This window comes from Miniopterus schreibersii (assembly GCF_964146895.1).
Source record: "Miniopterus schreibersii genome assembly, chromosome: 1".
NCBI lineage: Eukaryota > Metazoa > Chordata > Mammalia > Chiroptera > Miniopteridae > Miniopterus > Miniopterus schreibersii.
Window position 1 is genome coordinate 52401405 of NC_138101.1, and position 27346 is coordinate 52428750.

The window sequence follows — 27346 nt, forward strand, 5'->3', positions numbered from 1 at the left end:
GTATGTAGGTCCTTCACATCCTTTGTTAAGTTTATTCCTAGGTATTTTTTATTGCAACTGCAATTAAATCTTTTTCATTTCTTTTTCTGAAGTATCACTGTTAGTATATAGGAATGCAGTGGATTTTTGTACATTGATTTTTGTATCCTGACACTTTACTGTATTTATTTATTGTTCCTAATAGTTTTTTTGTGGAGTCTTTAGGATTTTCTATATAAAGAACCATGTCATTTGCAAAAAGTGACACTTTTACTTTTATGAGACATATATAGCTTTATTTCATAATCTGTAACAAGTCGTACTCAGGCAGAAAGGAAATGGGAAAAGGAAGGAACAAGAAAAGGAAACAAAGCTGAAAGGGGAGGGAAAAGGCGACTAGCTGTCTGGCAAAGCGTCAAGGGATTAAAGTAAAAAGGTTCTCTGGCGGGACAGGCTCCTGGGGCCAGGACCAGGGACGCGAGGCCCCCACAGGCGCTGGGCCTTGGGAGGGAGGAGAGCGCGGGTTCTGCCACCTCCAGGCGGTTCCTGCTTCGGGGGACCCTGGGCAGAGCCCTCTCTTCCCGGTGGGGGTGCGCCTGGCCCAGGGAGGAAGAAACCAGGAATCCTGGGCAGCAGTCGCCACCCCCAGCCCACCCCCAGGGCCAAGGCACCAGAGTGCATCTGGCTCAGGAGTGTCCCCGAAAGGAGGCCTTGTAAATGAAAGAACGTGAAAAACTCTTCACCCGCATCTCCAGGTAATTCAGCATCAGAGAATTCACACTGGGGGAAACCCTGTCAGTGCAGCAAACACGGGCAATTCTTTGGCCAAAGCTCCAGCCTTATTGTACAGTGTTCATATTAGAGAAAGCCTATGACTGCAGTGAATGTGGCAAGTCCTTCAGCCAAAGCTCAGGCCTCATTAAGTCAGAGATTTCACACTGGACTAAGACCTTAGGAATGCAGTGAATGTGGGAAAGCCTTTGGCCTAAGGCCTCACCTCATCTGGCACCAGGAAGTTCACATGGAGCAAAACCATAGACGTGCAAGGAACGTGCTATTTTCTTGTTCAGTATGAAACTGGAAGAGAGCCTTTGTGAGGGAGGCATCTTTCTGAAGTTGAAACTCACATCTGAATATACACAGTGGGGAGATTCCCCCCAAGTTCCAGTTATGTAGTAAGCTTCTGGAGCTGTACTGCACTTCCTAAGCTGCCTGGGGCCCTTGCCAAAATTATGTCACTGCCAGTTTTCATGGCACAAATCATCTCAGCCCTGCCACCTGATAGGTCCCCATAATTTTTGAATAAAGGACTGGCAATTTTATTTCGCATAAAAATATGTATTGAGTCCTGCCGTTGGCTACCTGCCTCCTAAGATGTGACTAAGTCTCCTGGTCCTTGAAAGAACCTACTCTTGACATGTGACCTAAGGCTATGACTTCACTAGTTATGTCAGTTGCCTCTGAATGTCTTTGCTTCCAGGTGTACACTGTTATCTTCTGGTGTAACTCACTTTCCTGTCCCTGGACAAAGCTCTTCCAGGGAGATAATCAACCACTACCTTCCCCAAGCCCTGCAAGACCCGCCCTGGTGCCATCGCAGGCATCTGCAGTAGGTTCTCAATAAATGCTTATCATTGATGGACTAACTTACTGGGCTTCCATAAGTGATCATCTAAGCCTTGCCCTGTTTAAGGAAGTCATTCTGCATCCATTTATTCACTCTTGCTCCCGTTATACTCATTTGGCTTGGACATAATTTAGTTCTTTATCCTAGTTTATTTGGGCGATATATGCTCAGTTACTCTCCCTAGTATGTTCATCCATCCACTAATTTGGAGTTTCTGAATCATGTCTGCGTAACTTGTCATGTCCTCCATGACAAGTTGGAGGACATCCATCCTTCTGCAGATGGATGTTAATAGATGCTTGACAGTAGTGAATTGGTTTTGCTTTTGCTAATATATAAAGGAGGTATGGTAGAATAGAAGGAACACAGACTGAAGTCAAAGGGTTCTGGATTGGATCTTGCTGTTATTAGCTGTCCTGGCTCCATTTCCTCATAGATAAAAATGATAAAAAGGGTTCCCTGGCTTTTCCTTTGGGAGCCACTGGGTTGAGAGGAAGTGGCCTTCTCTCCATGCCATGGTGTGTGCTTGTCCACTGATATGTGTACTCCAAAAGGGGGAAATCATCTGGCAAAAATGTTACTTTTCCTGCTGTGTTCAAGCTTCCCATTCCACCAGATATTGTGAACTTTGTTCACACCAAGTTGAGCAAAAACAACAGACAGCCCTATGCTGTCAGTGAATTGGCAGGTCATCAACCAGTGCTGAGTCTTGGGTGCTGACAGAGCTGTGGCTCAAGTTCCCAGAGTTCAAGGTGGTGGGACTCATTGTTCTGGTCAGGGTGCTTTTGTAAGTACGTGTTGTGGGGGCCACATGGTTGCACCAACCAAAACCTGGTGCTGTTGGCACCACAGAGTGAACACAACACAGAAGCAATACGCCATCTGCTCTGCCCTGACTGCCTTGGCCCTACCAGCACTGGTCATGACTAAAGCTCGTCGTATTGAGTAAGTTCTGAAGTTCCTTTAGTTGAAGTTAAGGTTGAAGGCTACAAGAAAAACCAAGGGCACAATTTTGCTTCTTAAGAAACTTAAGGCCTGGCCCTGGCCTGGTAGCTCAGTTGGCTAAAGCATCATCCCAGATGTGGCAAGGTTGTGGGTTTGATCCCTGGTCAGGACACATGCAAGTATCAACCAATGAATGCATAAATAAATAAAACAACAAATCCACGTCTCTCTCTCTAAAATCAATAAATAAAAACTTAAAAAAATAAACTTAAGGCTGAGTGATATCAAAAAGGTTTCTGCCCCTCAGCAAATGAGAGCTGGCAAGTGCAAAATGAGAAACTGTTGTTGTATCCAGCACAGGGGACCTTGCATCCTCTATAATAAGGATAATGGTATCATCAAAGACTTCAGAAACATCGCTGGAATTACTCTGCTTAATGTAAACAAACTGAACATTTTGAAACTTGCTCCTGGTGGGTATGTGGGCCATTTCTGCATTTAGATTGAAAGTGCTTTCAGCAAGTTAGATGATCTGTATGGCACTTGGTATAAAGCTGCTCCCTCAAGTGTAACTACAACCTTCCCATGCACAAGATGCTCAATACAGGCCTGAGCAGAATCTTGAAAAGGCCAGAGATCCAAAGTGCCCTCCAAAAACCACACAATTAGATTCACCGCAAGTCTTGAAGAAGAATCCACTGAAAAACCTGAGCATCATGTTGAAGCTAAACCCCTATGCAAAGACCATGCACCAGAACACCATTCTCCTCCAGGCAAACAACCACAAGCTCCGGGCAAATAAAGCTGCAGCAGTGCTAGAAGCCAAATCAGATGAACAGGGGTTTCCAGGCCAGAAGCCTGTGGTAGGGACAAAAGGAAACAAGGCTGTAGGCTTCGCATAGCAGAAAGGAGCCTTTGGTGGGAAAAAGGCTGCAGCTACCAAGAAACCAGCAGCCGAGAATAAGCCTGCAGCAAAGAAACCCACCAGAGAAGAAAGAAGCCTGCAGCATAAAAGCTTCCCTGTGTGGCTATTGTGAAGAGTAAGATATTATATGCAAAAGAGCATGGCCCCAGACTGTTCATCTTCATTTTCCCTTCCACATTTCCTAAAGAAGCAAGGTTAGGGTCAGTCATGCAGCTTTTGTTCAGAGATTGTGAACCATATTTATATTAACTTACATTTTACAAAGGCCTGATTGTCAAGGAAGCACAAAAAGAGGTGAGATCATTCCTTCACCATGAAACACTACATTTAGCTTGATATTTAAGATCTAATACTCATTTCCCCACTAAAAAATTTAATGAAAGTATAATTCAATGCATTAACTTAGTCATTCAACAAGTATTAATGATTAATGGTTCGACAAGCATTTTCTCCTCATTGCTAAACACAGAAAGTACTAGGCATGGAGTTTGAACAAACTAGGACAAAAAAACCCAAAAAACAGGACAGATCTCTGCTGCCATGGAGTTACCTTCAAGGGACACATTCTAGAAGAGACCCTTGTGCCAATGCACTGCAACCACTACATTTTATTCAATCAGGCAGGACATCAGAAATTGCTTATGTTAAATGCATAATGCCATGCTCTGCAATATCACTGCCAAACACCTATTTCTAATTTTTAATATATGGAGATGCTGCAGTGAAACATACCACAGGCAAAATAAGGTAGAAATCATCATGACCATTTTCCTATGATGTACCAACAAATATTTTGGAAGAGGAAAATGAAAGAGACAAATTTTGTTTTAGATTAAATAAAAAAGATTTGAATAGATAATACAGTTTTTCAAAGATTCTTCACATTAATTTTGCAAACAGCCAGAATTTGGCTACTAAAAGAAATCTCCAGCCATTCATGGACTTTATTATATCAGTGTTCACAGAGTCACATAATAAATGTTGGTAAGTCTGGATGCCAAATAAACACAGTTGAATTTTAAAGTGTTTAATGTGTGTGCTTTATTAAAATGGTGTCTTGTGCACTGAGATATGTGATTTTAGTCTGTTCTGCTACTCAACGCATACATTTAAAACAATGCTCAAAGCAGCAATTACATCAGCTCACTATAGGAAGTGCTATAAACCCAAGTAGCACTTTGGTAAATTATAAAACAAATGTGTACCAGAGCAATATGGCAGAAATTAAATTAATTTTGGACATACTAAGCTGCTGTATTATGTACTGGAAGCCAATGGTAGACGAGTCATTCTTGGAGGTTGAGAGACTCCATGATTTCACAGCCCAGAACACTCAATGTGACCATTAATGGACTGTTTCAACCGTCTAATAACCAATGGGAGCTGCAAGAGAGTCAAATGTTCTCCTTCCAGATGCCAAATGCAACAAGCTTTTTATTCCTGCTTAAATTATCTAGATAAGTGATTCTAATAAATACAGGAAAATGTAACCCAACTGAAAATGTATGCCACTTTTCACACATGGGTATGTGAACAATTGAGGAGCTAAAGGAAAATACATGTTGAACTGTTTGATGCTAAACTTCAACCATCCATTCCCCTTACCCTGCCTTGAAGCATTGCCTTGCTGTCATATTACCATGAAATGAAATCTTTGCTCATCCTTAGAAACTAAATGTCCTGTCTAATATTTAAGAGTTAGCATAGGTCTATTCACTGTCTGCCAAGATTCTAAAAAAAAGAAAAGAAAAACCAAATTCCACTTTGAAAAAATAATTTCTATTTAGATTATGTGCCAGTAATTCTTCAAGTAAGTAATTATTTTTAAAGGTTGGAATTCAAGAAAAGTTCATATCATAGAGTACAGAGATTCAAAACTGATTCCTCCAAAACTGTATTTTTTCGGGGGGGGGAAAAAAAGCATCAGACTTTGAGGCACTTAAACACAAAGATCTGTAACAAAAGAAGAGCTGATGGAACAGGATGGCATTTACTTTTGAATACATAAGGTACTTAATTTATGAAAAATCACAATTTCAAGGTAATTTTACCAAATAAACATTGGCAAATAAAATTTAACAACACATTTTAGAAGAACGATTTATATACTACATATAAATGAAAGGCAAACTTAAATACAATTGATTTAAGTTTAATTACCTTAATGTAATTTATACCATACCTAAATCCACATGGTAATAGCCACATGGCAAATTTAGTTATAACTAAAAAAAAAATCACTACAGAAGTCCTTTTATTTCCCTTTGCACAATTCCCAATAGTAGCCTAATTAGAAGCCTAATACATGTATGCTTCTTCTATGGATTATAATAATCTGCAAATTATCCTTCAACACTGGCTTGAAAAACAAACACAAGTATGTTTTATGTCTTAGTGAAAGTTAACTGGTTTTGGGTTTTAAGAGCTTCTGAGGTAAAGCAGAGCAAAGGCTGATCAACCCTGCACACCTTACAAATTTCTTTGTCAAACCTGGCAGGTGTCTACCTCAATGCATCAGTGACCCTTAGACCTCTGAACTTGCTAACATCACTCTCACCCTTCATTTTTAAAGCAAAAGAAAAATAGTAATGTAAAGAATTCAAAACAAAAATAAACTTACATCTTTAAATATTATTTTGTGCTTTAGAGTTTCTGTTTGCTTATTAGTTTGGAAATTCTGCATGCTCCTAAATGTAGCTTCCATATTTATGTTCCAGGACCTGACTCAGAAAGAACAAGGAAGTTTTCCAGCTTTCCTACTCTACCTTTGGGTCCTCACTTCTCAGACAACAAATAGGAGACTATATCCTTTCCTGTAATATTTTTCTTTCTTTCATCAAACTTCCTTGAAAGAAAAAATTGAAATATCTCTTTACCGTTTTGGTTTTTTTTCCTAAAGGGCAACTCCTGATTAATATAAGCTGGAAAACTCAAGATTTATTTTCTTCCATTCCCAAAAAAGGTGAGAAAATGTGAACAATGTATCTTGGGCTCTCTTCCTTCTTAATAAGCCTTTAGATAAAACTTAAAGAAACAAAAAAGGTCAACCCTGAAAGCTGAGAGTTGAGATATATACTATACCAAATTTATCTTTTTGGTTTTTCTTTTGTTTCTACAACAAAACTCCATGTCACTCTTAACACAGTATTTTTCTCACATCCTATTTTATAGGCAAATTACCATATAACAATATAGCTTCAACATGCTGGTTCTGTTCCTGGGTTTTCCACATAAGTCACCCACCATAAAATATCTCGTTATAGCCATTTTTAATGTTTCCTCACCTGCCAATAACCATTGGTTCTCCACTATAAAACTGCCCTCAGTCTGTCAAGAGACCCTAAGTATAAACATATCAATAATTTAAAGCTAACTGTTGAAGGAGCTATACAGGATTGTTCCCTTTAAATTTTATGTTACTCCAAAATATACATATGTACATACACTCACACAATAACAAATTTACACTGTCTGCAGAAATAAGCTGCAGATATAATTCCAAACACACATTTAGAGATTCACATTTTAAGAGCAAACTTACATGCAAATATAAGGAAGTATAGTTTTATACTCCTAAATTACATAGCACACTGAAATATAGAATATTTTAATGTTTTAGATTTATCCTTTCTTATGAATCTTAGAAATACGCAAAAAAGGAGACATAAACCTCAAGCTATATCTGTAGCAGTATCGGTCAATATGGTATTATTACTGACAAATTATCCAACTTGCCTACTCTATATGAAACGTGATATAAACATACTATATACAAAAGAGTTATAGACAACAAATGAAACTTTATACAAGATACTTGATACCATTGGTATTTGACTTTGTAAGCTTTGACCATAGGACTCTTAGCCTGTGCATTCTTTTCTGATATGAAGGAACAGTCATGTCTCTATAGTATTCTTAGCTACAGAATAGGAATGAATTGGGGGAGAGGGGAAACCTGGTGAATATAATAACAGAGAACTCAGTTTTCACATTAACTTCTTGGTATAGTTATTAAAAATTAAAACAGTTGCTGATAACACATTGAGGAGCTGTCGAAATACTACTACTATTAAAGAACTTGAAGAACCTGTTTAAGTGGATAAAGAAAAGTGATCAAAAGAAACTCATAGCTGCCTAAGAGTTTTTAAAATTAGAAATTTAACATTCAACAAGTATATCAAAACCACTTTTCATATGCTCACTCAACTTAGAGACTCACATTAGCTGAATGATACATATATTTCTATTGCGTACATACAGTTGAACATAAACATGACCGGTATTTTTGAAAAACTACTATGTCAATGGTTACTGGGTTTATACAGGCTTGTGTACTGATCTAGCGAATCACAGGGTTACTCTGGTACAGCTGATTTTTCAAATCTATTATCAGTTTCTTTATGTACTTAGTGAAAAACTGTTGCACAGAAATTCAAAGTCCCAGCAAGCAATCAGGCCCATCGTCCACTGGAGGCAAAGCTTCTGCTGAAGGAGAAGTTGATTTCGGAGTTCTTGTATTTTCCCCAAGCACCAAAAGGCACTACTATTACAGTACTGTTGTCTTCAGCACCATACTGTATTGCCTGCAAGATTTGGCAGGAAGGAAAAGAAAAACAGGAAATCAGAGTCTGTACAAAGAGAAATCATCCTTCCTGTGGAAGGTCAAATTGATTTAACATAGTTACTAACCCAGTTATGTCACAGTGGTTTGTGATTCTTTCACCATGTACCAATGCCCAGTTTATTAGCTTGCACATAGAATAACAGATGACCCAAAACAACCATATTAACTATACTCCACAAAAGTGCAGCAATTTTTGCAATAGAAACACCAGTGGACTAAGGTATAAGATATGCAGCTCCTGAAGAAATACCTGTAAAGTAATTATCATAGGGACTAATACAACGTAAAGATTCACAAGGTGTTAGCAATTCTGTTTCTAAGAATTTAGCCTAAAGAAATAATAACCTACAGAAGTAGATGTGTATAAAGATATAACTACAAGAAAGTTTATTATACTTCCTTCAAAATTGAAAAGTGGCATAAACTAAATTTCCTACAGTAGGCGAACTATAAATCAATTTCAGAAACTAATTCAAACAGCAAATGAGAGAGTCAGCATTGTAAGGAGTACTTGGGATTATATTTAACAATGAATGTATTTCAAAAGACCTCACAGCCTCAGGCTGAAACTGTGAAGGAAAGGGTTGCTCAAAATATCTGATAAAAGAGCTTTAAAAAATTTTACAAACAAATTGAAAGACAGAAAGGAATTTGCATCATCAAAGTACTATTATACTTAATATATAACAAGTTCTTACAATAACCATGAAAAAGACAAGCATGCATATGAGATAATGGGAAAAACGAGCTGTACACAGATGAGAAATACAAGCTATCAAACATGTTAGTAAAGTGTAAATGGGAATATCTCTGGAGGGCAACTTGGTACACAGTAAACACTTTAGAATACTGTCTATTCTTTTACCTAGCAACTTTACTTATAGGACTTTAACCTAAGAAAATAATACGTGAAGAAAACAGGTATGCACAAATAGAAATAAGAATGTTTATTATAGTGTTCCCCCTACAATAGGGGGAAGGGAATGCAAACTAAACTTGCTGATTAGGGGAATGGTTAAACGACTCGTGGTACACAAGTATAGTGGAATGCCAGGCAGTCGTTATAAATAGCATTGCCCTCATGAACTGGAACACATTATCTCAAGATAGGAAGTTGAAATTAGGAAAGAAGTGATCATCAATGAAACTGGGCACATTTTCTTAATCTCGTGAGCACACATAGTGACCACGGGAATAATTCATGCTTACCCATTTATTTTGAGCAAATAACGCTTTTTAAGTAATATCTCAAATATTAGTACTTAAAATTTGGGCCATGCTGCCCCACCTGTGAAGTAGCCTTCTCTCTGTCCTACTCCTTCACTAATAAACCCTCTTTTACTTTAAACTCTTTAAAAAAAAAAAGTTTGGACCAAATTTGGCTCCAGAATTGAAAATGTAAAAAATCAGGAAATGCAAAAATAACTGTTGAATTAAATAGTGCCTCTAATGATTAGTGATGGTTCTAAATGAAAAAGTTATCTACCCAGAATATTAAAAACGACACATGGAAATTTTACATTTTCTCTACTGGGTATTATCCAGCTTCCAAATTTTAGCTCTGACTCACACAGTGGCACACAGCACATCCATACACTTTTTTGTATTTGGTGTGTTTTTTCCACACCCATTCTCAGAAACCAGAAGTTGACATGCTATAGTGTTCCTATATTGGGTGATTACTTGGAGCAGTCTAATTTAATGGTCAAGTAGTTAGACTTGGGAAACTGGTTGTCAGTTTGAAGCCCTAAAGACAACATTCTGCAGCTTAATTGTTTTGTGACCTTGAATAAGTTACTTAACTTCTCAATCTCTGTGCCTCAGTTTCTCTCATCCATGAGAAAGAGATAATACTAGCTCCAACCTCAGAGGGTCATTGTGAGGATTACAAGTCAAATATCTATCAACAGAAGAGTATCTGAAGCACAGCAAGTGATATTAGTATTTAATATTATAATTAATTATCTGCTGCTACTATTATTTCAGTATGTGTACAAACCCAAAAAAAAATAGCACATTTTCTTGGCATTCTAATTTTACTTAACTACTTGGTAGAATTGTAAAAATGTTTTAAATTGGAAATATTATGGAGTCAAGTGTAAAATTCTTGTAATGCTGGTGCTAAAATACAAGATTTCAAAGAAAATCAGGTCTGTGGTGGCCCCTCCAGGCTGCAACAAAACCTGCACCTGGGTTTGCCCTTCTCTCCTCCCCCTCCACCATCCACCCCTCCCATCCCCTCCCATCCCATCCCACCCCACCCCCACCCCACCCCCACCCCAGGGACTTTTCTAGCAGTTCAGTGTGTCACCTGCTCAGTCACTGCATGAGCTGCTTCACTGGGATCATGGCACTGACTGACAAAGTCACAAATCTCCTGACTGTTCACCATGAAGTTGATTCCATCTGTAGTGAGGACCAGGAAGCTGTCATTGGCATGATGCAGCTGCAATCAGAACCAAATTCATAGGATTATTCAGCCTTGGAATAATCTCCATAATTCAAAGATTTGATTTGTTTGCTGAGTGGTCGTCTGTGTTTACAGCTTGTAGGCAAGCACAGAGTGAAAGCGGAAGGCTTGTATTTAGGGCAAAAGTAGCAACAGTTAGCATTAACCACCAAGGACAAACCTAACATTTACTTAGTAACACCACAAAGAAGTAGCCAGATGGCTGAATGCCAGAAGCTACAAGACGTAATGGCTGAAAGCACTGTCTCTGGAGCCAGGCTTCCCAAATTTGAAACCTGCCTCTATTTTTCTGCTGGGCAAACACAGGTAAGTTGAGCTCTATATGCTCTAGATTTGTTTTCTCTATAAAATGGGGCAGTAGAAGCTATTTTGAACAGAGCCTGGCACATAGTCAACCCTATGTAAGTATTTGAGAAAATAAATATAAGTGAGCTATCTATAAGACATGAAATCATTCTGTAAATTAACAAACGTTTGCTACCATTACTAGAAGCCTATACTACACTGTGCGAGGTTCTAGAGTAGGACGGGGCTTGCAGAGAGGGAAGTGTCAGCTCGAGACTGGGCGTGTGCTGGGGGACGAGTAGGGTAATGTGGACATTAATTAGTAACTGCAAAGAATGTCACAGAAATAGAGGTGAAGTGATTATTTAGCGTGGTAGAAAAGGGAAGTCGGGGTTAGCTCCCAAGCGGAGGTGACGCTACATGATCAATCAGGTGCAGGTGAGGAAGGCCAGGAGGGCCATTCCACCAGAATTCCACAGTGGGGTGAAACCAAAATCAAACATGTCATCAGACAGTAGGCCTGGAAGGTAGCATCTTATGTTTTCTGAAAAGATTCTCTACTCTTCCCTTAATGACTCCCTTTTAAAAGACATTTTGGCTTCACTTAAGGCTTCCAAGAAAACTTGCAGCTGGAGACACCTGCATTCATTCCTCGCATGTGTATCAAGTGTTTACAAGTCCTTTCTCACCTTAATCCTCTTTGTTTCAGGTTCTGCTATCACACCACTGCTTTTAAGATCCAAATCTCCAAGACTCCTTGTCATCGCGAGTCTGCCATTCACATGAGGCTGTCCCAAACTATTCCAAGCTACAAAACCACCACATTTCTTGATCCTGGTCAAGAAAAAGTTAAGACCAGAAATCCAGGTATGGTTAGATTTAAGCATGGAATGAGTTTAAAATGCAAGGTTTCATTTCTGTGAAGTAGATATAAAAAAAAAACCCTCATCAGTTGGAAGCGGTACCTTTCTTTTTCATCTTTTCTTTCTGGAGTATGGTCAATGGTCAGCTTGATGGATTTTCCTTTTCTACACAAAATAGCCCGGCTATCCCCAACACTGGCTACCACCAGTTCAATACCATCTCTCAACAGGGCTACTGTTGCAGTAGTCCCAGATGTCAGAACGGTTGCTGTAAACATTATGAAAAAGAGCACAAGTTATTGACAGTCAAATAATTGGATACAGAATTTCCATTACAAAATAAAATACAGGCATGTTAAGCTAATACGGAAATGTATCATTTTCATTTAACTAGGGCTATGCAAATAAAATGCAAATGAACTATGTAAGTAAGAGCATGCAGAGAAAGAAGTATTTGATTCAGTAACAAGGCTCCATGCAAACAGAAAAGGTTGCTATCCTAATTTGGTAAATGATGCATCACTGTCCCCAAATGGGCTCTTTTTATAACAAGTAGAACTGACATGAACTTATAATTATTATGACACCTTTGTGTGTACATCAGGTGCCAGAATTAAAAGCATTACATGTTAATTAGATTGGCTAGTAAGTCAGGGTGACTTAGGTCTACTGAGCCCATTCAGGCAAGCCAACTTTTCTACAACATACGGACTCAGAGGTTTTTTCTTCCATTTCTCACTCCTATCCTGTGGAAGTATTACCAGTTAACAGGCTAAGCAAAATATGCCAAGGGCATGTCATTTGCACTTCAAGAGTGATATTTTATATTCTTACCATCTACAACTGTTTCAATTTTATAAATGTTTACCAAAAAAAAATCCTAAAATGCTTAAAGGCTCACATTCTTTTCTGTTTATCTTTGTGGTCCTAGCCATGAAACAAAGTTACAGCCACCATTTTATTAGGAGAAAATTGGGGGGGTTGAGATTTATTTGGTTTCCCATAAGCTTGGTGTGGTTAACACTCCTAGCTCTAGAAAGATCTAATACAATTCATCTTTGTCCAAGTGTAGGACTATACTGCCAAGTGCTACTCTCATGGTTATACCCTGAGTCTACAGCTTTCCAAGAATATTAATGTTCTGTGACCAATAACAAAATTAAATACTACATGGCTTGATTTCACCACTATTTCCTTTACCCCATCCAAATTGCATTTTTTCATTTTCCTTTGAATTTTTCTAACAGTATCTGCTCTCAGTTTGTTACCACTTATTTTAAAATTTTAAGTGTATTGAGCCTTGCCAAGAGAGAATACTGTGAAATTATGGGCTAAAAAGTAAAGCAAATTGGAAGAAATAGAAAAAAAAATAACTTATTTAAAGCAGGTATTGTCTTTTGTATTGGTTAATTCTTTAGAGCATCTAAATAAAAAATTCAGGTGATAATCCAAAGAGGATTTTGACTTCAAAGGTAGATTTAGGGAAAATGAAGTGCTATTGATTTCACTGATTGAGGCTCAATCTAGCCAAAAATTTTTTTAAAGAGACAATTTAAAAAACTTCACCAGTAATGCATTTTGGAAAGATTTTATATATATATATAATATATATATATATATATACATATTATATATATATATATTCCAATCAGTATATTAAAATGCCTGCTTTAATCAGAAAAGTAAAATGGAAAAACATGAATAAAGCCTACTTTAACCTTTTATATCCATGCTGAATTTACTTTATTAAGAAATAGCATTCATAGTTCTACTATCTTCCCATTTGTCTCTTGATTTTGGAACTGTTGTGTGAAAGCAACAATATCTTGGCAATGCTAAAATATATTCATCACTGTATAAAAGTTTTAGCATATCAGTGATCTTTATATTACAAATGTTAACTTGAGTTTTCCAAAACACTATACAATGGAATCTTGAGAGTTTAACCACTGCAATATTTTCAAATGATTGGAAGAGCCTGGCAAGAGAACAGCTCAGGTATTTTATTTACTCGGATGCTATCTACCCAGGGAGATTAGTATTCCTCCCCTTTGTATAAACTGTCAGCAGCAGCTTATTAAAAAGTGATTTTTAACTGGCTACATCAAAAGAGTTAAAATTTCATAAATGACAATTCCAAGTTTAGCTGTTTAGGATTATAATTCATGGCTCTGGCACCTAGGAATTTCAAAGAGCTTACATTTTTACCTACCCAGCTTCACAGTTCCAAAATCCCAGAATTTAAGGGAAAGTTTTCAAAACTAAGTGTTGATTCTGGTTTGCTAAGCATCTAAGCATATAAATATTAAGTCAACATTTATTTTATTTATCATTTAATATAAAAGTAGAAATTCTCACTTTTTGCCCTAACAACAAAACTATAAAACTAAGACATCTTTCAATAAGTTCTTAACACTCACTGGACATTTTCTACTGCAAGTCATCTCAACTAATGGGACAAAGAGGATGTGGGAACCTTCCAGTAGTCCAGGCTAGGAACCGCCGGACTCCTTCACCTGGGACAAAATTAAGCTGATCCCTCTTTCCACTGAAGCCCAGCATATAGTGTCCACGGGCTCCAGGTCTAGAGCTGCTGAGCAGGCACAGTTCTCTGCCACAAATAACACGCACAGAGGCAAATAGGAAATTCACCCAGGAATTGTGCTCAAACATTACAAACCTGCAACACAGGGGAGGGTAGACAAAGAGCTGCAAAATAAGGGGAAGGGTTTTTATGTTGGTGAAAATTTCACTTGCAAATTACATAATATTCCAGGAGATGCCAAATCAAAGATTCCAAAACTCAGTTTGCACATGTTGATGGTATTTTGTAGTCGAGTCTATTTTCTCATCACAGAGCAATACTTCTTAGTTTCATGGCTTCCCAAGATAGGAAAAGCCATATACAAATGCATGTGTAACAAAACACACAGTGGTGATCTACATACTTATATATACTCTCACACAGCACACACTCAGTCTGGAGGAGTAAAACAGTACCTTTACTGAGTTGAAAAAAATGCACTGTATATTTGTTTGGTAGCGATATCAGAATTGTCCCAAAAACAGAAAGGAAAATTCAGGGTATAGCACTGAATACAGTATTTGTTGTATCTGACAAGCAGTACATAGTTAGAGAAGGTGTGAACTACAATATACCACCAAGTTACAGAGATTAAAATCTATACCAAGGAGGAATCAAAGCACCTCCTATACCAGATTCAAAGAGAAACACAGTTGTTAATGAAGCTCAATGCAGGGGTTTAGTATCTAGAAGCCATTTTTCTAGTAGAATAATTGTTTAAATAAAGGCTAGTAGAGCTCTTGAGCTTTATATAATTCATAAAGTGGGTGTTTCTGCAGCTCTCTCTTTCCCCCAGTGTTGCAGGTCAACACATCAAAACAAAAATGATCACGATTTTGAATGGCAACAGAAAGAGTAAAAGCTGTACTTTTCAAGGCATAACCCCCACCTCCCCCTGGTAATTATTAAACTGTGTAAACAGCACTATGTATAAATCAATACAGTTTCAATATTTATTAAAAATGGGTGTTCGGGAGATGTGTGACTCATGAACACCAAAATTAAAGTAATAGCTGAGAGCAGTAAAAGCACAATAAGAATATCTCTTCAATGACATCCTTATTTTTTTCTCTTTTGGCTACCCGTGCACAAGAAGGTACTCAAAAACGTTGCCTTTCTAACACCGGTTACGGTGTGGCTTAATTCTTCCATGAAGAGATCACATAGTGTGAAGAGCATGGAAGTTTCCGATGAGACTCACAATGCTGTCACCATCTCCAACTCTGAACGTCAGAGCGAGTCTTCTCGTTTTTATCCATTTGCCTCTTGAGAAGTTTTGTTGCTTTCAAACCTTAGCAATCTAGAAATGCTCTGAAGAGTTTATAGGATATATAGGATTACAATCTAAGTTTTCTACCATCTGGTTTAAGTGACAATTTGTTCATAAGCAATAGACTAATGGGATCATTTGAATTTACTGGCTGGTTAATTGCAAAAATATACATGACTGGTATAAATTGAATATAAAAATTTTCAAAGATGATGATGAAATTAGTTATTTGTAAATAACGGTAAATTCAAAATTCATCAACAAATCAGTAAAAATAGCAAGCAATTTCTTAGGGCCAAGAGTCTTGCCATTTCTTCATAAGTGGCATTCTGATTTTATTCTCAAACTATCCCGTTTAAACTGAAATAATAAATATTTTAAATGCTAACAGTATCATTTGAAGTACTTTATGCAGATGTGACACTTTTGGACTAAAGTGTTTTTTTTAATCAACTAGTTGCCTCCCATACATGCAACCTAGGTATGAGCCCTGACTGGGAATCGAACCCACAACTTTTTGGTCCACAGGACAACACTCCAACCGACTGAGCCACACCAGCCAGGGCTGGACTAAAGTCTTGATGAGAATGTTTTATTTTCACTTTATTATTTTCACTTTCTCTTAAGCAAGCTAATACAGTATGATCGAGGGGCACACATCTCATTTATATCTGAAATTCCACTATTAGTGATTCATTCCTATGGTTAAACCAATCTTTTTTCAGGTTTCCCCTACTTAAAATTCAAATCCACTCAGGAGTAATAACTCATTGAAACACGTATGTAATACAAATAATTTTGTTAAATCAGCTATAGGATAATCAACTAATATATTATGATGACTTTGGTGAGGACGAGTAGGCACTGGAGACCAGTTCAATTCAATTGAGTACCTTCCAGATTCTATGCAGGGTGCTGAACAACGGAGATTCAAAACTGAATAAGCATGGTCCCCACATGCAAGCTACTCACAGGAATCATTCAAGGAGAAAATGGGGCTGATGCTAAAAGAAAAGGTGAAAGAAACTGGAGAGGGCAAACTGCCATTATTTCACAATTTTATTTAACTAATACTAGTCCTACCCATATCTATGTTGAGAAAAAATATTGTCCTCTGTTATAATACTGACACTGCTTTAGTTCTTATTTAAAACTAAAAAAAAAATTAATTTAAATAATAGCTTTGAAATCTGATATGGTCTAGGGGTTTTCTTAATCCCAAAATTGAAAAGTTAAAGAACATAAAGCATCTATTTTCAGTGGCTTTAATACATTTGACAAAATACGCCCCAAATGTCTACTGGCAATTTTTGCCACTTTTTAAAGCCTTGGCAACTTATTAAGATTTTTAAAGTTGTTCTCAAAATACTTACTAAAAAATACAGACTAACTGATCCATAAAAATACAAAATAAGATTTAAGAACAACAATGCCTTAATAGACCTTATTTTTTTAATAGTACACTAAGCATCATTCTGACTTGCTCCATTATACTTGCAAACAAATGGTCATTAAATGAAAAATAAATTTTAGAACCTTATGAAAGTCTTCTTTTAATTGATTTTAGAGAGAGGAAGGGAAAGAGAAACATCGATTTGTCGTTCCACTTACTACGCATTCATTGGCTGAGTCTACATGTGCCCTGCACAAGGATCAAACCCGCAGCCTTGGCGTCTCAGGAGACGATCTAACCAGCTGAGCCACCCGGCCAGGGCTGAAAATTCTGATCATTAACTCAAAGCATGGGGCAGAGAAACTAAATTAAATAAATAAATATATTTTTATTTCATTTTTAGAAATGGATTACATTTTTTATAATTAATTTCTTTGAACAACCTCTATTCATATGAGAAAGGCATCTTTAAGCAAGTTAAGTAAATTCTCTCCCTAAGTTCTAAATTTCCTTTAGTTATAATTTATCATTTAATAAATGACAGGGGTGCTCTACTTAACACTGAATTTATCATTGTTTTAAGCCTCTTCATTGATTAGATCCTTTACAAAAGGGCTGGCGGCACCCGTGAGGGGTTTGTGCTCAGGGCTGCTAGCCACAGCCCCACGTTGCACTTGCACACTCTCTTCTGAAAACCGGGCCCAGTGTGAGGTACAGACAATCCGCTTACGGAGGAAACAGCAGACCAAAGTGGATAGGAATTTTCAGTTATAAAAATAAAGTGACCAGAAAGTGTTTTAATGTCCTCTTCTCCAAATATTTTATCCATTAAGAACAATCATATGCCTAAAATTTACCATCTCTCAACTCCTATTTTTCATAAGTTGAGGGGCCAGCTGGAAGGAAGAGAAGTCCAAAGGAATAACGGAGAAAATCGGCCTGAATGATGCACAAATGAGAAAATGAATCTCTGAACAAAGAGATGGACTCTAATGCTTTTTTGAGGCATATGATAATAAAAAGTTTCTCAAAAACGAGCGGGAAGCCCTGGCCAGGTAGGTCAGGTGGTTAGAGTGTTGTTCATCCAGATACACCAAGGTTGAGGGTTCGATCCCCATTCAGGGCACATACAGGAAGCAACGAATAAATGCATAAATAAGTGGAACAACAAATCAATGTTTCTCTCTCTCCCTTCCTCTCTCTCTCAAATCAATTAAAAAACAAGCAAACAGGAAATTCTCTTACTGAGTCATCCTAGAGACATCTTCTCTAATCTTGATTATTAAATATGCCCATGAGAGAGGCCACAGTGGCTGCCAGGAAAACCCCAGCAACTAACTGCTCTTTACCTCTCTCTGAGTTTCAGTTCCTTATCTGGGAATTGGGGGTAATTTCCATGCCCAGGCACTCCAAAAGAAAATTATGAAAATGACATTTCTGTGGTGCACTTGGAACTCCTTTAAACAAAAGGATGAACCAAACATAGGTTAATATTACTGCATGATTATTTTCGTTCTATAGGCATACATTTGTATGGTTGTTGCAGAAGTTTTCAAAATAACTTTATAAGCAAAAGCTATGGGGGCTGGCTAACTAGAAAACATTAACTATGTTTCCTGAAATGGTTCTGATAAATTTAGTCAAAATCAGAAACATTTACTTTTAATATTTAAGAACAAACAGTACACAAAATTTTAAACTCACCTTGTATTTAACACACAAAACAAAAAAATATAACTAGTTACAACAGGAAAGCTGCAAGATCAAGTTTTTTAAGAAGTAAGAGAAAATATATCTTCACTTTAATTATACAAAGTAGTGTAAGTTAGTCATTGTCCTTTCCCATCTAGGACCAATGAGCAATTTTCTCCTTGCCTGACATTACTGTCCTGGCTAGATGAGATTATCCTATAGTGTATTTCAATTATTTGCTCCTCAGATTCATCTAAAGAAACAAAAATAATAAACCCTCTCATTCTATGGATGGGTATCTTGTCCATAAAATATGCAATCAGATTTTTTTTTAATTTTAATCTTTTTAAAATTGAAATTCAACATCAGAACCATTTTGGAGTTTCAACTTCTGAAAATTCTCCAATATACATATTTCATTTAAAAGTGAAGTACTAACATTAGTTTGTATTCCAAACAGCACTTAAAGCGGTTCTTTATATAAAATCATTTTCCACACAATTATTGTTACAAATGCAGTTACATTAAAATTCCCACCCCTAAAGAGCTTAAATTGTTTCCATTTTATCCAGACATTCCCATGGACCCTAAGGAATGTGATTGTTTTACTTACCATCAGCAGACAGGTGGGCGTAACTTGCAAAGGCTTTATCTATTTCTAGAAAAGCCAAGGTCAACACAGTTTCCAAGTTCTTCTCCTTAGGAAGCAAATTCCTTTGTGGGGAGGGAAAAAAGAGCCCCAAAAAATCATTTTACAATAGTTGTCTCCTCTTCCTCTCCTCTCCTCTCCCCTCCTTCAGGTCATTCCAGCTAGCAATCACTCCATACAACAGACCTCCATGGCTTGCCTTTCAGGTGTTAGTTAAGTGTCTACTACGTGAGAGGAATAGTGATAAAGCCTCTAAGGACACTAAAGTAAAAGTCCAAGTTCCCATATTAAAAGATTAATCCTTACTGCAACCCTGAGAGGTCAAGTTCCTTCATATTAAATTAAGTCACTGAGTTCTGTGGATAAGCAAAATATGCTTAAATCAACTAGTGAACAGTATGAACAACTATGCACAGGAAGACAAGAAATAGTCATGGCCATAATTCTGTCACGTTTTCCCTCTCTTTTAATGCTAGCAGTAGTGTGATCCTCAAAAATACATTATAGTAATTGCATTAAATAAACTATGTAAAGAGCCCCAAAACACCCACATTAAATGCATTTCCCCGTACTAATGCCAATTATCTAAAGCTATGTTCAACAAGTATTCAAAGCTATTCATGCCACTTGAGAGTATAATTACTACTTATTGAAGAGCTAGGTGCCATGCATTAGTAAAATGCTTCCGATAGACTCTTATAATACATGAGATCACGTACTTTATGTTAATTCTCTTGAAATTATCACAAATCAAGTAACATAGATTCTGGTTGTTAAAAGAAACAACAGGCCCAAAATGGAGTGACTTGTGCTAAGCCCACGTCATCAAAACAAGGCTTAAAACCTAACTCAATTGTAGTTCCAACCTTTCTTGGGAATAGTGATCTTAACTGGTCAGTCTGGAACCTTCTGGCTAGCACAAACAAGGGAGCCTGACACATGGGCCCTTCTCATTACTCAGAGGAAGAAGTGCTCGGCTCTTTCCTTGTCCCTTTTCTCCTCGGCCTACAAGAGCCTTCTATTTTGTCGAGCTCCTTTCTATTTGCTAAATGGGATGCTAAATTCAAGAATCATTCAATAAAGCCAATTAGATATTTAAAATTTTGCTCAGTTGAATTTTTGTTCTTTAACATGGTCAATGCTATCACCAGGGGAGTTGTTAAAACATGTATTTCTGAAATGGTAATAATCATCAGTAAGAAATGGCATGCTTAAGCTACTGCTTGTTCATAAAACAATTATAAAACCACTCAAATAACTACATTAAGACTGAACATCTTAGCCAAAAGGTGAAAGCTTAAACATGAAGCATAAGGCAAACTACAAAGTCAAGGGTGAAAATCACTGAACATACATGATGCATTTCTCCATGTGGGTGTGACAGAAATCGGCAGCTGCAGGTCCACCATGTCCATCATAAACCGCAAAATACAGGACCTCATCGGTCAGCTGAGCAAAGTCAAATCTGTCTTCATTCTCTTTCCGTTTGCCAATCTGTGATGAGCAGCCCACGTTTTCCAAGCTGATTTTGGGTATTGGCTTGCCATACTTAATGCTGGGTGGCAGCAGAATTGGCTCATCAATGCGGTTATCCCAGATCCCAAAATTATCCCAGGTGGCTGGACGCCCGCTACCATCTGGGTCAAACCGAGAACACCTGGGCTCTGAAGTGGAGCTGTGGCATGTGGGTGTCACCCGCCTGTCATCCTGCAGTAGGCGGGAGCTTAGCAGCACTCTCCTTCTCATCTGGTTCCCACCACTTCTAACCAAAGTAATTAAGGCAGCTGTTGACATAACTCAAATCCAAAGGACTCCAGTAGTCAGGGAACGGTCAACGAACAATAATGGAATGTCTTCAAGGAAAATGATGCAACTAAGTAGAAAGAGAGAATGAGAGAGAGATTCTATCACAATTTTGAATATAACTCATATATTATTAGAGATTACCAAAAATGAAGGCATTATAGAATGTGGCACCTAACAGCCAACTTCTAAGGACAGAGAATCAAAAATGATCCACTATTTACCCTATTCAGAGTTTAAATTCTATAAAACTTTGGCAGTGTGCACATATCATATAGAATCAAGCTTTAACCTACAATCACCTTGGGATCCTGTTAAAATGCAGATTCTGACTCAGTCTCTCTCGGTGGGGTCCTGAGATTCTGCATTTCTAACCAGCTCCCTGGTGATGCCTGCCTGGTTCAGTAGGCCAGCACTTCAAGTAGCAGGAACACAGAATACAAGTATAAATAAATATTCTTCCCCCTATTAACTCCATTGCTCTGAAGAAAATGGACAAATATTACTAATAAAGTCTCTTACAAGAGATAGAAATGAGAGAAGGAAAAATAACTGGTTAATAGCATGTTTATAATAGTTCTGTACCTTAAGACACCCCAGTCTTAGCAAAGACACACCCAGGATCTAAGCTTTGTTTTGTTTCACACTTCTCCACTTACCAAACTTTACATATATACACTGGTTCATGCAAACACTCCTAGAGGCAATAAGCTAGTTCTGATGTTTCCCTTTGTGGTAGATACTCATGGGGACCAGCAACCCTGATTTACGAGCAACTGATCTATGCATTTACATTAACAGCTGCAGCTCGCCTCTCACACAACCCCAGGAGCACACCCACACTCACTGCCCTGCCTGCAACTACAGCGGGAGATAGCACCAGAGACTGAACTACATTTCTTTGAAATAATTATTCTGCACCCTCACTTCTGGACTCTGTCCCAAAGTTAATCCTAAAACCTCCTTGGGGTATGATCAGGAGGAATTCCTACACCATAGCAGAAAGAGCTGTTTTTTGGCAGTTTTCCATACAAATAAAGTTCTAAGCAGAAATTCATCTCCATAGTACTTTGTTCTGTTATTTTATAAATTAAAAACCAACTTGAGAAAACACAGCATGAAATTAAGATTTGATAATGCCAGTTGAGGGTATACAGATGCTATGTTATTCTCAATTATATGCTTGAATTATTTCACAATAAAAAATGAGCTTGAAAAAATAGATCTTCCCAAAAGGCACAAACATACACAACAACAAAAAAGTTCAGCTTGAGTGAATCTATAATAAAATGTGTTACAGATTTCAAACAATCATTTTCAAATAAATTTTTGGAAATCAGTATAGCTATGTATAGGAAGGGCCATTACTCCTTTCAGTGAGTAAAGCAATAAAAGGATAGGACGAGGTTCCAAAGAACACTCCTAGATATTTAAGTAATGAAAGACATGAGCCCTGCCTTTATGGTATTTAGAAGAAAGATGGCCACTCAAACAATGAATTAGTTATCATAGAAGACTTAGGAGGCCATTCCTTCTTGGCCTTTAGCTGATATCATGTATAAAAGATTAAAACTCACTTTTTTTATGACAATGTTGGAGGTGGTGGAGACAGCATCTCTAGTTATCAAGTATCTAAAAGACGTAACACATTCCATTATAAAAGAAGGGATGTTTATTCCTTTGCTTCTGATTGAAGGTTATATTTTATTCAGCAACAATAACTGTCAAATAAAGGTGATGACTTGTGGAGAAATGTCAAACTATAATGCAATCTAGCAAGTAAGAAAACTAGGTACTAATTATTGATGGAGATAATTCACGAAGCAGCTTTACACCATTTAGAGAAAAGTAAAAACTTTAAGTGCACTGATTAGAAGACTCATTCATATTTGAAGAGTGCACCAAAAATTAGCAAAGTACTCTTGATTTCAGTCTGAAAAGCATGTATGCCATATTCAGCTTCAGGCCATTTAGCAGTCATGCACCTGCTTCAAACAAGAACTCTAAAATTACAAACAATAAATACTGAACAAAGTTCTGCAGTTTTTATGGTATACTCTTGTCCCTTCCCCTCCCCCTTTCTCTATCCTCCAAATATAAAAAGAAATGAAATGAAATGAAATGAAATGAAATGAAATGAAATTAATGAAATGAAATGAAATGAAATGAAATAATGAAATGAAATAAATGAAATGAAATGAAATGAAATGAAATGAAGTGAAGTGAAATGAAATGAAATGAAATGAAAGGTTTGCATTCTCAGCAGGGAACAATATCCGCTGAAAACATTAAAGAATGAAACCAAATGCAAGCTGGGCTGTTTCTTTACTCCCACAGTACTAAAATCAATCATCAACCTGGCCTCCTTCCTCATTTATTACCTGCACAGTCATCTCAGAAGGTAAGCAGAATAGTCACAGAGAAACATTTCCTTCAAGGCCTACAATCAGCACAGATGAAATGTGAGGCAGATATATAGCTAGTTTACATAACTAGGTCAACATCAATTATGCAAGCAGGAAACTTAGTCTAAGAAGTGGTTCCATTCTCTTTTCCAAAAGCAATAACTAAATCATACTAATCTCCCCCATATTCCCAAGGAAACAATTCAAAGAGGACCTGTGTTCCCAAGCTAAATAACAACTTTTAACTAAACCTGCACATCAAGAAATTTTTCCTCCTTTGCTTCAAACTAGGAATCAGCCAGCAGCTCTCCAGCTGCCCATGGAAAGGTCTATGCACAACTAGCAGTAAAGAGAGTAGAGCTTATAATGTGAAAAACACACAAGAGCCTTTTTCTTAAAAAAGCAATCCATGTTCTTTATAACAAAAAGAGTGAAGAGCAAACTGACAAACACGTAAGAAATATTTTTATTATTTGTCAGTTCAGCAATTATAAATTGGCATGCATTTATCATTCTGCTAACTAAAAAAGTTATTCAAGAATCCTTTACGCCAATCTCTCAATTGAAAATCAAGGCAACCTTTTTTGAGAAACCATTTTAACATTTATATACAATCTTTGAAAGTCAAAGTCATCCAATAGGGTCAAAGGGCAGAAGTAACTCTGCTTGAAAGCCATTTGAAGACACAAAAACATCACAGTAAAAGTTAAATGGACTAAGAGCACAAGAAAATGTAATGCTATGCATCATATTCTACTAGCAAAAATAAAATTTAAAAACTATTTTAAGCAAGAAATAAAGATAAAAACTTGATTGGCATCCCAGCTACAAAACAGATATTATTTATATAAGCAACCTAAATTGTATCGATCGTCATATACCAAAAGGGGGGGGAAAGTGGGCAATTGTCCACTTAGACCAAACTGTTTTCCAAATTCCTTTTTATTTCCCAACCAAAACAAAAATGTATGGCTCACAAATTCACTTTAATCACATGATTTTTTAAAAAAATTCACACATATACACAAAACTCTATATGTTATACATAGTATCACTAAAGAAATTGAAAATACTTTCCTTTTTCATAATTTTCATATTGATTTGTGTGACCAAGCCTGCTCCATCTTCCTTCTCAATGCTTTAACTAGCTGATCTGATATTTTGAAGTCTTGACACAGAATTCTGACTAGTGAAAATAGTTGGCCCCTGATTTAACAACTCTGATGGGGGTGAGGGAATGGGGATTTTCATCAGCAGGTTAAATGGAAGTATTGTAAATTGTGAGAGGCATAGAAATTCTACATAAAATTGCTGGTGAAAACCCACATCCTGAGAGTAAGAAATCTCAGGTGAAAAGCATCAGGAAAGGGAAAAAAATACATTTGGTTTGTAGTAAACTTCTGAAGTCATTTCTTGATTTAAAAACAAAGAGGAGTGTGAAGAAAAGCCACACATACAGCCACAAGATAGTTATGCCAATTTTAGGCTTCATTTCACTCCCATGTTATAATCCCTCAGTGGTTTAAACACCTCAGAGCTGTCCAAGTTTATTTCTGGAGCAGGAAGGCACTCACTGTCTCTGGCAGGAGAGTGCACTTGGGCTTTGCGTTAAACTGCTCTTGACTGCTGAAAGCAGGTCAAAAGGGCAGTTTATGTTGCCACTTTAAATCCATGCCAAATTATTCAGGAGTTCTAAGAATTAGTACTACTGAAATGTGCTTAGATTTACCCCTCCCTCAAAAATATTTCTAATTCTTCTTATCTGCCCATTATAAAGTGGTACATAGGTATATTTACATCAGTAATGTTCATTGGAAACACAAGGTAATTTTAATATTGTTAAGCCAATTTTTTTAATCGACTTCTAAAAAAACAACCAAGGCATCCCAATAAATGTAAACGGTATGGACCGCTCCAGAAAGTACTTCAAGAAAATTGGGACTCTTCTTTATCAGTACCCTGGCTGGGAGGAAGGGAAAGAAAACGTGTGAGTCTACACAAGGGGAAAAACAACAAAAACCCCAGATGACTCCCCTAAACACAGATGACGGGAGCCTGTGTTTAGATGTGTGAATAGAGAAAAGAACATGGGAGCAGTGAGAAGTACTCACTATTCTCATTCCACAGAAACCACTTAAAACATTTTCGTTCATGTGGCTACAACTCAAGCTATTTCAAACCTGTGCCTTTATACTCCATTGAAGAATTTTCCTTCACATTCTATTCTACAGCACCAGCACCTGTCCTCTCTTCTTCCTCTCTAAGCTTGCAGCCAAGGGAAGTGCCTGTGTTAGTGGTCAGCGAAGAGTGACTTAAGGTTGCCAGAAAAAAGAAAAAAAAAATCATTAGCGAGATCTCACTACTCAAAAATTACTCCTAAGATATTTTATTACAGAGCTGCATCTGTTCTTTCCCTAGAGCACGACACCATTGCTGTTTATCACAATAACAACCTGTCACTTTAGTAGTCGCTTATTCTGAAACCACAGGATAACCTCCCCCTTTCCGCCGCACTGACGGGGGGGGGGGGGGGGGGGATGCGGTTTAAGGAGGACTACAAGGCCCTGTCACGCATTTCCAAGTCTAAAGCTCGGAAAGGCTAAGGGAGCTTCAGACACTCCAAATTCCCTGACTCTGTCCACCACAGCCCCGTCTCTGTCGCCGCCTGTGACATCTCTCATCCACAGAAAGCTGCAGCTAAAAGAGACATCACCAGCCGCAGGCCTTGAGATGACTGAACTCCCCCGTGCGCGGCTCAGGGCCGTGGGCGCGGCTCGCCCCCCGTGACCGACGAGTGTCCGGCGTGACGAGCCGCAGAAGGCACACCCCAGCGCCTCCCGCCGCCTCCCCGCCTGCAGATCCCGCGTGGCCGCCCGCGTCTCGCTCCCCCGGCCGCGGCGGCTCGGCGCGGACCCCCTGCAGCGCCCTCGCGTGCGGGGTTCGGGTCGGGAGCCCAGGGGCCTAGTGAAAGGGAAACGCGCGCGGGCAGGCCCCAGCCCCGCGTCCACCGTCCCTTCAGGGGTCCCGTCCTCTCGCCGACTCGGCCCCACGCCCTGGCTCTGTGGGCGCCTCCAGCCCCCGGTTAAAATCAAGGCGGAGTCCGGGGTCTCGGCAGGAAACGGCCGCTTCCCGCGGTGCAGCCGGCGGGCCCTGCTGCCCCTGACCTCGCGAGGAAAAGGCGGCGCAGAAAACCCGGGGAGACGCGGACCGCGGGGCTCGCACTGAGGTGACTGGGGTGCTAAACCTGCATTTCCCCTTCCCGCCTGGGGAGCCCGGCCGCGGCTACTCGCAGTCCGCGGCCCGGGGGCGGTGGGAGGGAAGCCGGCCTAGAAGTCACGTCGTAAAAGGTTAACAAATAAATGAAATGCACTCTCTAGACTCTTACCTCGTGATGGTTATGTGCCTGGAAATTTTTTAATTAGCTAACGGAGGTCGGGGGAAGGGCTTTCTCGGTTGGTAAAGAAAATTGCCTTCTCCGCTCTTCCTGATCTCTGGAGCAAACCGAAGAGCCACTGGCTGGTCTGCTGGAAATTCTCGAGAATTTGTCGCCCGCAGTGGGCCAGATGGAGCTGGGGGGGCGGGGCGGGGAGTCTGTTCCCACTGACTGACGCCGCTGCGGCCAATCCGCGCTGAACACCCGACGCCCTGAGCACCAATCACAGATCCCGACGGGAACGAGCCTCCCCGCGGCTGCAGCTTGGCCCGGCGGCCCTAGGAGCAGAGCGCGGCGGCGCTGCGTCTGCGGGGGCCGGTCGCCCGTCGCCGTGACGCCTCCGCCGCGAGGCCAATGAGGAGGCGCCTCGGCGGTGGGTGGGGCCGGGAGACGTTCCCC

At 38.7% G+C, this 27346-nt stretch overlaps 1 protein-coding gene and 1 pseudogene across 5 annotated transcripts; one reads left to right on the forward strand and one right to left on the reverse strand.

The window, feature by feature from the left end:
• Positions 1-2121: 2121 nt before the first annotated feature.
• LOC308564642 (large ribosomal subunit protein uL4 pseudogene) lies at positions 2122-3588 on the forward strand (annotated as a pseudogene). Its single transcript has 2 exons — positions 2122-2650; positions 2831-3588. The product of its transcript is annotated as a large ribosomal subunit protein uL4 pseudogene (transcript).
• An 821-nt stretch (positions 3589-4409) lies between these two features.
• Positions 4410-27085, reverse strand: PPM1K (protein phosphatase, Mg2+/Mn2+ dependent 1K). Of its 4 annotated transcripts, none has more exons than XM_081161055.1 (8): positions 26900-27060; positions 21412-21591; positions 20661-21179; positions 19271-19371; positions 11821-11986; positions 11545-11689; positions 10412-10546; positions 4410-8059 (listed from the first exon to the last, which is right to left on the reverse strand). In XM_081161055.1, the coding sequence occupies exons 3-8, from the start codon at positions 21098-21100 to the stop codon at positions 7928-7930; spliced, it is 1119 nt and encodes a 372-aa protein (XP_081017181.1). In that variant the 5' UTR covers positions 21101-21179; positions 21412-21591; positions 26900-27060; the 3' UTR covers positions 4410-7927. The 4 variants fall into 4 exon arrangements, with proteins under 4 accessions (XP_081017181.1, XP_081017180.1, XP_081017179.1 ...); XM_081161054.1 differs by lacking the exon at positions 21412-21591 and adding an exon at positions 22687-22741; XM_081161053.1 differs by lacking the exon at positions 21412-21591 and having other exon boundaries at positions 26900-27085.
• Between the last annotated feature and the right edge of the window lie 261 nt (positions 27086-27346).